Below are 14,580 nucleotides of genomic sequence, written 5' to 3' on the forward strand. Positions count from 1 at the left end.
CCTGGGTCTCCCGCCTTGTAGGCAGATTCTTTACCTTCTGAGTCACCAGGGAAACCCCAATAAAAGTATACTGAGATTCAATATAACATAAAGCCACAGAACTTCTGATATTTCTTTTCTCAGGAGTTAACTGAGGTCATTTCAAATAATGATCTATCAGTTGCCATCTTTTCTCTTTGGTCAGGTTCTGGGCCTCTCTTCTCATGAAACTAACTTGTACTGGGCCTCTTTCTGGTGGGTAGCAATATTCAATACACTTGGAGCCACTCTTGTGCCACCAGAAATCTGAGAGTTAATGCGTGTGCGTGACAGCCTTTGTATTGCATTTACATGTGTCACACATGGAATGACACAAATAGATTGTAATTAAACAAAAAAGACAGAAAAAATAGAAATAAATAAAGTAAAGCACCACTATATAGAGATTCAAGTTTTGGAAAGAGGGCAGTTCTGCAACAAAAAGAATACAGTTAAGAATAGTTCTTCCTACACTGCTTCCTGCTTGGGCTTCATCTGCTCTTCAGGGAACATGACTTTAGTAAAGCCCCAGTTGAGAAGATTTTGAAACGTAGTTCCCATGGCAACATGCTCTGAAGTGACATAAATCCAAAGAAACTTTTCTTGGTTGTTCTATTATTCAAACAAGAATCCTCTAAGGCTTCTAGAGAAGTCAACTTTTAATGAAGCTAGAGTCTTCTTTGCTTTCTGTGCCCCAAGGAGCCCCTTTCCTATGGGACTCCTTTCAGGTTTGTAATAATGATTTATTTTCTTTAATTGCGAGTTGACTACAGTGGGAATGAGAGTAGGGCCTAAGATTTCCTGTAATCACCAATGCAGTGGTAAATTTTTAAGTGCAAGATCCATGCCTGAGGCTTTTTGTTACTGTTCAATTCAGTTCAGTTCAGTAGTATCCGACTCTTTGCAACCCCATGAACTGCAGCATGCCAGGCCTCCCCGTCCATCACCAACTGTTGGAGTCTACCCAAACCCTTGTCCATTGAGTCAGTGATGCCATCCAACCATCTCATACTCTGTCGTTCCCTTCTCCTCCTGCCCTCAATCTTTTCCAGCATCAGGGTCTTTTCAAATGAATCAGCTCTTCGCATCAGGTGGCCAAAGTATTGGAGTTTCAGCTTCAATATCAGTCCTATCAATGAACACCCAGGACTGATCTTCAGGATGGACTGTTTGGATTTCCTTGCTGTCCAAGGGACTCTCAAGAGTCTTCTCAAACACCAACAGTTCAAAAGCATCAATTCTTTGGTGCTCAGCTTTCTTTAGAGTCCAACTCTCACATCTATACATGACCACTGGAAAAACCATAGCCTTGACGAGACAGACCTTTGTTGGCAAAGTAATGTCTCTGCTTTTTAATATGCTGTCTAGGTTCATTGTAACTTTCCTTCCAAGGAGTAAGTAGTCTTAACTTCATGGCTGCAATCACCATCTGCAGTGATTTTGGAGCCCCAAAAAATAAAGTCAGCCACTGTTTCCACTGTTTCCCTATCTATTTGCCATGAAGTGATGGGACCTGATGCCATGATCTTTGTTTTCTGAATGTTGAGCTTTAAGCCAACTTTTTCACTCTCCTCTTTCACTTTCATCAAGAGGCTCTTTAGTTCTTCTTCACTTTCTGCCATTAGGGTGGTGTCATCTGCATGTCTGAGGTTATTGATATTTCTCCCAGTAATCTTGATTCCAGTTTGTGATTCATCCAGCCCAGCATTTTGCATGATGAACTCTGCATATAAGTTAAATAAGCAGGGTGACAATATACAGCCTTGATTTACTCCTTTTCCTATTTGAAAGCAGTCTGTTGTTCCATGTTCAGTTCTAACTGTTGCTTCCTGTTACTGAGATGTGATAAAAATCTACTCCCCATATGAAGGACTAGCAAGCACCAGCTATGTGCCAATGTCACTCGACCCTCACACACAAAACACACACACATGCACACAGGACTGATGTAGGGGTTATAACTAGTTTGCCAAGCGGAGGACACAGTGCTACCAATGAGGTTCTCATTATAGACCCAGTAACGATGACTTCAAATGCCTCATTCTGACCAAAATATACTTCTCATCAATTGGGTACTGTCTGAAAGTTCATAATTAGAGACCTGTGCTTTCTTGGTTAAAGATTTGGTCTTCATTAAAAAATATCTGGAAAGGGGAAGGGATGTGTGTGATCCCTAACAAGCTTTAGCTGACTGTTGATGAGTTTGTGTGATTTTCTATAGAGCTGGTTCTGACACAGAATTGAAGGTAAAGAAAGCTTAGGATTGTGAGTCTTTAGGGAAGAGGTTTTTTTTTTTTTTTTTTAATCGAGGCTAGGGGTGGGTACAGAAAGAGAAGTTTAGAGACTATAGAGGAAAGCTCACTTGACTTTGTGATTTGGCCTCTGTGGTGTGTAGAATTATTTGAAAAATAAAGCACTGGTTTTGGACAGGAAATAGGGGCAAGGTAAAATTAGCCCAAGCCTATCTGTGAATTAAATTGGTTGGAGAGATAGGCCTTACACAAAGTTTTGGAGGAAAAAAAATTATTTTAGCACTTCTCTCACTTCTATCAGCTCTCCTCTTCTTCCAACTTGTATGAGCCTGACTCTTGCCCCTTTTAGCTTCACTTGTGTTGTGCTTAGTCACTCACTCATGTCCGACTCTTTGCAACCCCGTGGACTGTAGCCCCCCAGGCTCCTCTGTCCATAGAGATTCTCTAGGCAGGAATACTAGAGTGGGCTGCCATGCCCTCCTTCAGGTGATCTTCCCAACCCAGGGATCAAACCCAGGTCAGGTTCATCTATCTCTTAGCAAACTTTTTATCTTCCTTATTCCCTTTCTAAATTATACATATCTTACATTTCTTTATGTATATCTCCTATAACCTTTATAAAGGCACTTCCATGTGTCTGCCTCTTTGTGAGATGCTTCCATTTTATAATTTAAATCTCACCATAACCCTGTGATTATCCTTAATCCCATTTTGCAAATGAAGAGACTGAAAATCTGAGATTTGTGAATTGCTGCAATCCAGGTTCTCCATTTGGTTTAAAGACACAAAAGTGAGTAAACCTAATGCCCACCCTTCAGGTTCCTAGAGGGAGATGGATGTACACAGAGATAGGGATATGTCGGGAGGAGAGCTGCAGGAAATCTCAAACCAAGGAGCTATAGGATTTTTTTTGCTAATCCCCATTAGGCTGTGACCTGATAATGACTTGAGACCCTACTCTGTTTGGCTTTTTGGCATTTTGACAGAACATACTCTAAGTTCTCTGCAACATGGAATTTCAGGTACTCAATAAACTCATGATTCATATTTGGTTTTCTGGTGGTGGTGGTGGGTCAGTCACTAAAGCATCTCTAACTCTTGCGACCCCATGGACAGTAAGTAGCCTGCCAGGCTTCTCTGTCCATAGGATTTCCCAGGCAAGAATACTGGAGTGGGTGGTCATTTCCTTCTCCAGGGGATTTTCCTGACCCAGGTCTCTTGCATTATTCTGACCTGGAATCAAACAACTCTGGGGGAGGCTGTTTCCACTCAGGTGGAATGAGGAACCTTTTGGTCAGGCCTGCTCCACATACTGTTTCAGCATCACCTTAACTGAGGGTTTCACAAAAAGGCATGCCAGACACAAGGATCTGTATGCAGGTAGCTTATTTTTGGAAACGATCTCAGCATAAAGAAGTAAAAACAGGAAAGAATAGAAAACAAATCCAAGGTTGGGTTGTTGGGCTGTTTACCCTAATGGGAAATTGACGATCAAATCTCTCTGAGGCTCTCTGAGATGCTATGGAGAATGAACCTCCAGAACCAGAAGAGAGGAGCGTTTGTCCGCTGGCTCCCAGGACATGTTAAGTCCTTTACACTTGCAGGTATGCACATGCACCAGAATGGCTGAGTGGATTCCCAAAGATGTGCCACATGTGATGGCAGAGATATCCTAGCACAGAAAGAAGGGTGTATGTACTGGTGCAGCTGAGAAACTGTTGTCTGGCTACAACTGCATGCTGCCAGCTTCCAGAGCATCAGTAGAGGCTGAAAGCATAGGCTGAGTGATATGAAATGAGGCATAAAAACTGTCCAACACAGAGAGCTTGGTGATGGCACCTGAACTTGGTGATGGGCCTGGAAAAAACTGTTCAGAGTGGAGGGTAGAGGACACCACGGCTAACAAGGCAAGGCCCACATTATCTGATTGGTAATGTGCTAAAAAGCTTAGAAAGGACTTTTGTTCCATTTATTTTGCTATTTATTCTGAAAGTTCATCCTTGGTCCCTTACCTCATTTGCTGTGCTTTGAGTTAAGCATCTTGTCTGGATTACAACATAAAATATAGTGCCTGGAGGGGCGGCAGATCAAGTCATTGACACCCACCAGTTCGTGAGACTAATTGGTCTTTCTCAGCCCATCTGATCATGTCATCTATTCTGTTCAAAATGTTCCATGGATTCACACTATATACACATTTCCTGTCTTGATATTCAAGTTTTTCCCTAGTATAATTTTGGGGTGCTCTTCTAGGTCTGATGCCCAGTTATGTCATTTACTTGTACTTTGCATTTCAGTTAAATGACCAGGTGGGCTTCTTTTGTATAAGCTATAGGCCCCCTTCAACTGTGGAGGTTAGAGACCCATGTTTTATTCCACATTCCAACACCAACCAATTTTGTAATTGACTGGGCCTCAATTTTCCTGTCTGGAAGACACAGGTAGAAGAATTAGATCAGTGTATCCCAAACCTGGCCAAATATTCAGATCACCAGGGAAGATTTATAAGGGAAAACAAATTATAAAGACCTACTCCTGGAGATTCTGATTTATATGTCTGGATTAGAGCAGCAAGGAATGTACATTTAATAAGTACATTGTTATCTAATTCAGTTGTATAGTTAAGTTTGTGAAAAACAGGATTAGATGACTTTTAGTATTGCTTCAAATCTATGGGGCCTCAAAGTGTGAACTGGGCTTCCCTAGTGGCTTAGCGGTAAAGAATCTCTGCAATGCAGGAGCCATGGTAGGAATTGTGGGTTCGATCCCTGGGTTGGGAAGATCCCCTGGAGGAGGAAATGGAAACCCTCTCCAGTATTCTTGCCTGGAGAATACATGGACAGAGGAGCTTGGTGGGCTACAATCCACAGGGCCCTAAAGACTTAGCTAATAAACAACAACAAAATGTGAATTAGCTGTCACTGAGCTCAAGAAGACTCTAAGAGATGGGACACAGAGGAATGTCATGAGAGAGGGGAGTTAGGAAAAGAGGAAAGATTCCTTTGCTTTGCAGAAACTTTTCAGTTTAATTAGATCCCATTTGTTTATTTTTGTTTTTATTTTCATTACTCTAGGAGGTAGTTTGAAATTATGTCAAAGTAATCTGCCTATGCTTTCCTCTAAGAGTTTGATAGTGTCTGGCCTTACATTTAGGTCTTTAATCCATTTTGAATTTATTTTTGTGTATGGTGTTAAGAAGTATTCTAATTTCATTCATTTACATGTAGCTGTCCAGTTTTCCTAGTGCTACTTATTGAAGAGATGCATTTTATTTTTAATAAATAATATTTTATTATTTACTTATTACTTTTACTAATACTTTAAATTATTTACTTATTACTATTTTTTGTCTATTTAGTCATATATATTCTCTTATCTTTTCCAAAAGAACATCAGAGCCTTGAGGGTAAGGATTTATACATTTAGTTATCTCCCATAGGGAGATATTAAGTGAAATTGTTAAAAATACCAGGCTTGTAGTTAAATGGACTTAGATTTCACATGACCTTTGTAACATTTAGTAAAATACTTTATTTCTAAAATGGGAGTGATAAGACTTAGTTCATAGGATTTGGGGGAGAATGAAACTAAAATATTTTATATAAAATGCTTTGACATATGGCATGGTGGGGTCAGCATATAAGTGCTAATAGAGGAAGACTGTTGGGGATACACACACAATAAGTGCTCAATAAATGTAAGTTATTAGTTTGCATTTTACTGAGTGGATGTTAATTGGATAAATAATGTTTCTAAAATCCCAATCAAATATTATCCTGGGTATAAGCAAAAGTTCCTTATTTTAAGAGTTAATTTTTAGGGCTGTGGTCCTGGGGGAACTCTGGCTTTCTACCAGTACCTCTAATCAGGTCCTCAGATCTCTAAACCCAGAATAAAACCGGCTCAGTCTCCTGTCACTAACTGGCACTGATTACAGGCAACGATCCGGTATCCCTTTTGAAAGATGGAAAAAAGCCTTCGGGCAAAGTCTCAATCAGATATCACGTCAGGAAAATTTTGGAGTCAGTGCAAGCTCTGATCCCCCAAACAGAACAGAGAGTTAAGGGGTAACTCTTAGTTCATTCGTTTGTGTTAGCACTACACCATTTGTCTGTCTGAACAACGGAGGGCAAGCGTTGGACTGAGAGGGACAGCGGACGGAAGTGCAGGCTGAAAGAGGTGAGTGACTGAATCTGGGCTGAACTTTTCCTAAGTCCCCACCCTCGGGTGGTAAAGGCTTTGCGAAGGACCACCTCCCTTTTCTGGTCTTCCCTGGTGGCTCAGTGGTAAGAATCTGCCTGTCGATGCAGGAGATGCAGGTTCAGTCCCTGGGTCGGGAAGATCCCCTGGAGGAGGAAATGGCAACCCACTCCAGTATTCTTGCCTGGAGAATCCCATGGACAGAGAAGCTTGGCAGGCTGCAGTCCACGGGCTCACGAGAGTCGGACACGACTTAGTGACTGGGCTTGCGTGCAGGCACATCTTACCTCTAGTCTGTCCACGTTGACCATGAGGTGGACACGGGCATGGTTGGACTGGCTCTATCCTTTCAGAGGACTCTTCCCAGAAAATGACCCCAGTTACTGTAAACCTGAGCAGACTGGAGTTGGAAGGGCATGATAAATAGACTGAAGTTTACTGAAGTAAAGATCCGGGAGATTCTTCGGTGCATCCTTAGTTCCTTTCTTCCCAGCAACAGTGGCCGTCCTCTGAGAGACGGTTCGTCCTCCAGAGGGCGCTCCAGAGAGATAGTCCCTAGAGGGTCATGGGAACAAGACCCACAGCTTCCGGAAAGGCCTTTCTGCTGAAGTCCAAAATATCCAAATGAAAGTGTTAATTGCTCAGTCGTGTTTGACTCTTTGAGCTCCCGAGGACTGCAGCCCACCAGGCTCCTCTGTCCACGGGATTCCAAAATATCCAAGTGTGCGTCTAATTCTAAAGAACTGGGAGGTGACAGGGAGGGCAGCACTGCTCTCTCTCCTTCTCTCTCTAAGTGACGCTTCTCCTTTGTTTCCACAGAATGCCTGAAATGAGAACGGTAGCTGAGAACTCTTCTGTGACAGACTTCCTCCTCGCAGGCTTAACCAGCCAGCCAGAACTCCAGATCCCCCTCTTCTTCCTGTTTCTAGGTTTCTACGTGGTCACTGTGGTGGGGAACCTGGGCTTGATAACCCTGATTGGACTCAACTCTCACCTGCATACCCCCATGTACTTTTTTCTCTATAACTTATCCTTCATAGATTTCTGCTACTCCACTGTTATCACTCCCAAAATGCTGATGAGTTTTGTCTCAAAGAAGAACATCATCTCCTACGCAGGGTGTATGACTCAGCTCTTCTTCTTTCTTTTCTTTGTCATCTCTGAATCCTTCATCCTGTCAGCAATGGCATATGACCGCTATGCTGCCATCTGTAACCCACTGGTGTACATGGCCACCATGTCTTCCCAGATCTGTTTACTTCTTTTGTTGGGTGTCTATGTGATGGGGTTTGTTGGGGCCATGGCCCACACAGCATGCATGGTGAGACTGACCTTCTGTGCCAACAATCTCGTTGACCACTACATGTGTGACATCCTTCCCCTTCTTGCGCTCTCTTGCACCAGCACGTATGTAAATGAGCTGGTGGTTTTCATTGTTGTGGGCATTGATACTGGTGTGCCCACAGTTACCATCTTCATTTCTTATGCCCTCATCCTCTCCAGCATTCTCCATATTCATTCCACTGAGGGCAGGTCCAAAGCGTTCAGCACCTGTAGCTCCCACATTATTGCAGTTTCTCTTTTCTTTGGGTCGGGGGCATTCATGTACCTCAAACTATCTTCTCTTTTATCCATGAACCAGGGGAAAGTGTCCTCCTTGTTCTATACCATTGTGGTGCCCATGCTCAACCCCTTAATCTATAGCCTGAGGAATAAGGACGTCAAAATTGCTCTGAAGAAAACTTTAAGCAAAGTATTGTTCTCCTGAGAAGGGGGCAATATCTGGGGAAAGGGACATTTTTCCTTCCATAGATGATTCAAGTTCCATTGACGACATGGAGGAAATTTGAACCCCTTCTCAGCAAGTTTGTCTTTCCCCTTTTAAGAGCCCTTTAACTTAAGAAGATTATTAGAACTAGAGGATACTCACATTTAGTGGGCCTTAAGGATCATTGGAGCTTCGCCGGTGGTTCAGACGGTGAAGAATCTGCCTGCAATGCAGGAGACCTGGGTTTGATCCCTGGGTCAGGAAGATTCCCTGGAGAAGGGAATGGCTACCCACTCCAGTGTTCTTGCCTGGAGAATTCCATGGACAGAGGAGCCTGGTGGGCTACAGCCCCTGGGGTTGCAAAGAGTCAGACATGACTCAGTGACTAAAACTTTCATTTTTCACTTTCAAGAATTATTTAGTTAAGCTCTGTCTTATTTCTGAGAACAGATTCAGGCTTAGGTAACTTCCCCAAGGTCACTCAGCTACCCAGCAGCTGAACTTGACTAGAATCCAAGCTCTTGCTTTTTAATACTGATTTCTTTCCATTACTGTTCACTTTCTTCCTCCCTCAGCTGCCCGAGAAGGTTTCATTTCAAGTGTGAGTTGGTCTAGGACATGAAAGTCTGGTTTTGACTACAGAAATTCCAGGCAACTTTTCAAGGGCTAATTTTAAATATCACATTTTCACATGAAGGTAGGAGGTATAACACTTTGTTGAGATGGTCTTGGCTGAATGACCAGACAGATTCTTGAAGAATTCTGCAAAGTGTGTGGGGAAGTGTGCTAGAACCCGGACAGCAGCGCACACGGTACCTCCTGAGACAGCGACGTGGAGCTTTGGCCAGTTGGACTTCAGTGGATTTGGCCAGAGTGCATGAAAGACCTCAAATAATATGTCAGCGTTACAAAGGACAGGATTTGGGAAATATTTCACACACAGTCATTTCCTTGTTTTCAAATTGTGCGTTTAAAGCAAGAGTGGAGAGATCTGCCACTCAGGGTGGTCAGCTGAGGATTTAGAGACTACTTAAGAGCCATAGAAAACCTAGTGTTATCCAGTCAGCACCACACAGCAGCCAGTGACAGTGGAAATGGTCACTGACTGTTACGGTACTGCTTGCATTTTCTGTGTGACCCTTTAGGTAACTTTCTGGTACCTGACTCCAAGCACTGGGAGGCATTCTCTAACGGTTCCATCATTGGGCTCCTTGGCCCCTGGTTTCTGGTTGGGTTAGGCAATGGAAGCATCAGCAGAGAAAATCAGAAGATGAGAGGAGTGTGACATTTGTAATATTTATTTCCCAGAGTTTCTTCCAGCTGGGCTGCAGTGTCAGGAACTGAGTGCCCTCTTTCCTACTTGGTTACAGTAACTGCTCCCTCCTTTGTCTCTTCATGCCAGTCTCTCCTGGCTGTTGCTAGTCTGGGAGCTCTATCTCCCTTCGGTGGTCTCTCCAAATCACCTTTTGTGTACACCCCTGCAAATAGTTCCCTTGTTATATGTTTCAGTTACTTTGTTTTCTGCTGGGACCTAGCTAACACACCTTACAGTAAAGGGTGGAAGTACAGCCTAAGTTTGTATATCCGCAGCCTAGTGTTTCTACGTATATGGGGTAGGGTTGCCTTTTGTTTTAAAAGAAAATTGTAGGGGGTAAATTTTTTTTTTTTTTTTTTTTTGTGAAGCAGCAATACATGAAATGCAGTGACAATACTTTTGATTTATGGGTCTCTTTAGGAAAAATTTCTTCTATATGGAAAAATGAAGTTTGAATGGATGTATAGCTTTGCCTGTTGGATCGCACAGATCAATAAGGGTGAGTTCAAATGAACGAGAGCAAAATGAGAGAACTTTATACAACACAGAACAGATGGATGGACAGTATGGAGGCTGGGTGACTGGGATAGGTGAGAGGAAGAGTAGCATAAAGACCTAGAAAAAGCAGAGACTAGGGAACTGGAAGGGAGAATCAAAATTGGACCCTAGCTTTTACTCCAAGTTACTTGATGACTCTGAGCAAATGTTTTCACAGGATTATTCAGAAAATTAAATGGCAAGTGCTCAGCAAATTTCATCTCCATTCTTGCTAGATCCTCTTCTCCTAGCATCAGCACTTCCACTAATTTATTGTGTGACCTTGAGATAATAGCTCTCTCTTTCTGGGCTCATGCTTGTTTATGTGAAAAATGATTATGCTAGATCACATTATTTCTACATTCTATTTATTTGTATATTAAATGCATAGTACAGGTTCATGATGTTTAATATTATTACTTAAAAATAATCAGTGAAAGGGCATCTGATCCTTTCTGGTCCTTTTGTAGCCTCCCATGGGGACATCACTATTGCTTAATAATTGTATGTATATTTGACAGTCTTTGCACATATATACACACAATGTTGTCTATTTTCAGAGTCTATGAGCAGTTTCTTTAAACAGATGAAAATTAATTAGAAGAGGAGGGAATAAAGAATTCTTATTGGATAGATGAATAAAAAAGCAGAAAAGATGTATGTGAAGGGTCACAGGTAGCCAAAAAGAGGGAGAGAGAAAGGAAGGCTGTGAAAGCCAGAAACACCATCTCTAGCTACAAAAGTTTGTTTCCCCAAACAGAGCTCACAGCCAGAATTTTTTTCTGATCTCTTGCCTTCAATTTTGTTTTTTATAATTGTGCAAAATTCTACCATATGGATGTATTATATGCAGTGAACATTTTTCTACTGCTGTATGTTATTTTCATATTTCCAAATCATAAATGATGCTTAACAGCATTCAATAAATCTGAGTCTCCCCATTAAAATATATTCCTAAATGAGGAATTACAGAATTGCATGAGATTCTTGGATTTTATTGCAAAATCCCTTCTTGAAAATTCAATCTCAAGCTGCACTTTCACTGGCAGCATCCACACATCTGGACTGTGCACTTTGGCCAAACTCTGTACTGGTAAGGGTGGCATTCATGAAAACTTGTCACCTTTAATTTTGGTGGTGGTGGTGTTTGTATTATTGTCTCTTCCTTCTATATCTTTTCTTTCCTCTACTTCATAAACTATTTGTGGTGCCTAGATGGGTAAGAATAGAGGGAGCAAATTGAAAATATTTTCTCTTTTCTTTTCCTTCCTTATACAGTCTTTTAATTTCTTAAATAGCTCTTTCTTGGCTTAATTGTATTGCTGGTAATCTTTTTAATCCTAGGACAGGAAGGTGCTCTGGAGCCTTCCAGTCTGTGACTATCTACTGTGAGGTGTCTTTCTGGAATATCTTTCTCCTGCCCCAGTTCATTTCTGTGCCTCTGCTCATGATGCTTGCAATGTAAAGTCCTTGTCACTTTCTTTTCTGTATTTATCCCTATCACAAATTAGACTGTGTAGTTTTGTGTGAGCAGAGTTCTTGGTGTCTGTTTTGAGACATTCCCCACACCAAGCACAGTACCCGGCACATGCACAGTGGAGATTAAACAAGTCTATGTTGGATGCGAGATTGGACCACCTAGCAGTTTAACAGCTGACTTACCAAAGGGGTTTCCCTGTTCTGTCTTCTGGCAACACATCTCTTCTAGCACACGGATAAACACATGCTCAGTCCCTGAGAGCCCATCAATGATGCCTTGATTATATTGCTGCTCAGTTGCTTAGTCATGTCAGATTCTTTGCAGCATTATGGACTGTAGACTGCCAGACTACTCTGCCAGTTAAATTCTCCAGGTAAGAATACTGGAGTGGGTTGAGATTTCCTCCTCCCAGGGATCTTCCTGATCCAGGGATCGAACCTGCATCTCCTGCATTGGCAGGCAAATTCTTTATCACTGAGCCACCTGGGAAGCCCTTGATTATGTTATTCTTATGTTTACTCCTGTCCCCTAATTTTAGGCACATGCCACCCGGCATCTGTAGCGGAAGCCAGACCCTATCTTTATCTGCAGACCACCACTTTGCTGCTGCTAAGTTGCTTCAGTCATGTCCAACTCTTTGCGAGCCCATGGACTGTAGTCCAGCAGGCTCCTCTGTCCATGGAATTCTGTGGCTCCTATGTCAAAGGCAGATTCTTTACTGCTGAGCCACAGGGAAAGCCCAAACCACCACTTTACACTCCTCCTAATAGTAAAATTTATAGTTTTCTATAAAACGAATACCTTCAGCAAACTCTAAGCCACTATCCAACTGAACATAGGACTTCGAGAGAAATTTAATAGTTGGGCATTCATTTCGTATTCCCCACTTTAGTTAATATGCCAGAGACAGCAAGCTGAAGAAAAATTTGTACAATATAGAAATGAATCATTCATGCTCCCATTTTCCCCAGAGAAGTGGAGAACATAATCTCAAATGATTGTGTTCAGAAGATTAATGCACTCAGAAAAGAGTCACCAAGATCACAGCCTGATTCTTTGCTGACTTCGCATAGCACCATTTCCTCAGAGCAAAGCTTCCTTTTTCTTTGATCTCAATCTGGGGACATTTGACAACACAGAGTTCTTGAAACTTTGCAAGTTCCTTGGTAATTTATTGGGGAAGATGACTACTTTTCCCATTGTAATTAAAAGTATATTGTGGGGAGATATTTTGAGACCATGAAGTGTGATGTTCCCTTTTCAATCTTTCACACCCTTGTTTTAACATCCATTGATGGTGCTTGCTTGATTCTATTACTCCGATGGTTATAAAATGGAGATTTTCTAACTCCATCAAACTTTTGTTATTTGTTTCTAACTCCATCAAACTTTTGTAGTTTTGTCAGGAAGAACCCTTTATTTCTTCTATTTCATTCATTCATTGATTCATTCATTCATTTATACCATTATGGACTCATACATTCTAATTTTATTGAGTTATGATTCATTGTTATCATTATTTACTTTGATGCTCAATTTGTCCCTGGTTTGTCCAGTGCCACCCTCCTCACACTTGATCTTATGACCTTTCAATATGTCTGCATTAGATTTTGAGGACTTTATTACTTTCTGGCAAGACAGTCTGGCTTATCCTGTTCTTTCCCTGCCCAAGCACTGGTTTTATGTGGAGACAAATGGTGTTTAAAACTGAAATATGAAAAAAAACCTGAAATATGAATATTAGGTGAAATGAGCTTCATTTAATGTGATTCTTCAAGCAGCTGTTTAATGGAAGAATGCTTGTCTTTGTAGTCATTTATGTTTGCTCTTTGAGGATGCCTGTGTATGTATAAGTGAGACTTGCTTTCTGTGAAGAGGCCAATGCTCTGTGTCTCAAACATAACGGTTCCTTAGTATCATTTCTCACCACGTTTTACTTGCACACACGATAGTTTACCACGTTCGATCAGTGACTAGTGAGACCACATAAAGGAAGAACCAGGCCTGGAGTGGGAGGAAAAACAGCCCCGAGACATTTGACCCCACAATTTGGTTGTAGATGCCATTCAGTCTGGCCTCCTCAAGGATATGACTCCTTGTCTCTCTGCCTCCTTCTTCACACATCTTGCAATGACTGTGATTTGAGAATGAAGGTGGACAAGAGTCTCACAAGATTCACGGGACCATGTTCTTTAAACACAAACAATAACATTTTATACAAGTTCTCATTTAGACTTCCTACAACATATGAGATGATTCTCTCTGCTTTATAAATGGGCAAACTGAGGCTTAAAGATGTTAAGAACTTACCTGAAATAGATTGTACAGTTAGTAAGTGGTGAAGTAAAGAACTGAATTTAAACTGGCTGACTCTGGTGTTCACACTCCTGCCACTCGCTGCCTTCCAGAAGCTCAATCTGCATGTGCAAGAAACTGTGATGCATGTATATGAACCCTGTGCCAAGTCCAAGGTCTTGCTGCCTCAGAGCTGGACTTGTCCATGCATTTACTCTCACTTGAAATGATTTGCCAAAAAGAGATGTCAAGGAAGAGTGCCAAAGACTTTTTTCCTTATCCAATGCACTGATTTGATAGGGTCAGTAATACAAGCATATGTGAGACCTGCTGGACTACGGTGATACAGATTATGAAGTCAAATATCCAGAAAACGTTTGAGGTTATAGTCCCAACTTTAGTTAGGTGATCTAACACATGAAGACAGATTAATGCCTGGCAGATACAGAAGGTGCTAGGTAAATGCTGAACAAATCCTGAGTGAGATCTTAAAATGTTAAATTATGCAGTGTTTTGTTTTTAATTTTTTAAAATAATTTTTCTTAAAATTGCAGAAGGAATGCTTGAGTGTTGTAAGAATACGTAAAAGTATCGGTAAGCAAAAGATTAAAAAAATCTATGATCCTACCACCAAGAGATAATTAACTACTCTTAGGATTTGGGTGTTTATTCTTTCAGAAATTTGTGTGTGTGTACCTATGATGACTTAAATTGG

At 41.5% G+C, this 14,580-nt stretch overlaps 1 protein-coding gene across 3 annotated transcripts; it reads left to right on the forward strand.

Moving 5' to 3' along the window:
- Window positions 1-3,378: 3,378 nt before the first annotated feature.
- On the forward strand, window positions 3,379-8,238 carry LOC110147733 (olfactory receptor 8B8). 3 transcript variants are annotated; one of them, XM_070462977.1, is made up of 2 exons: window positions 3,379-3,385; window positions 7,313-8,238. In XM_070462977.1, exons 1-2 carry the CDS (start codon window positions 3,379-3,381, stop codon window positions 8,236-8,238), a joined length of 933 nt encoding a protein of 310 aa, XP_070319078.1. The 3 variants fall into 3 exon arrangements, with proteins under 3 accessions (XP_070319078.1, XP_020765063.2, XP_020765062.2); XM_020909404.2 differs by lacking the exon at window positions 3,379-3,385 and adding an exon at window positions 4,943-4,957 and having other exon boundaries at window positions 7,318-8,238; XM_020909403.2 differs by lacking the exon at window positions 3,379-3,385 and having other exon boundaries at window positions 7,291-8,238.
- Window positions 8,239-14,580: the final 6,342 nt, after the last annotated feature.

Source organism: Odocoileus virginianus, unplaced genomic scaffold, assembly GCF_023699985.2.
Source record: "Odocoileus virginianus isolate 20LAN1187 ecotype Illinois unplaced genomic scaffold, Ovbor_1.2 Unplaced_Scaffold_19, whole genome shotgun sequence".
In the NCBI taxonomy this organism is placed as follows: domain Eukaryota; kingdom Metazoa; phylum Chordata; class Mammalia; order Artiodactyla; family Cervidae; genus Odocoileus; species Odocoileus virginianus.

Coding starts and splice junctions, on each gene's coding strand:
- LOC110147733 (XM_020909403.2), top strand. CDS start 7,291: ATGCCTGAAATGAGAACGGTAGCTGAGAACTCTTCTGTGACAGACTTC.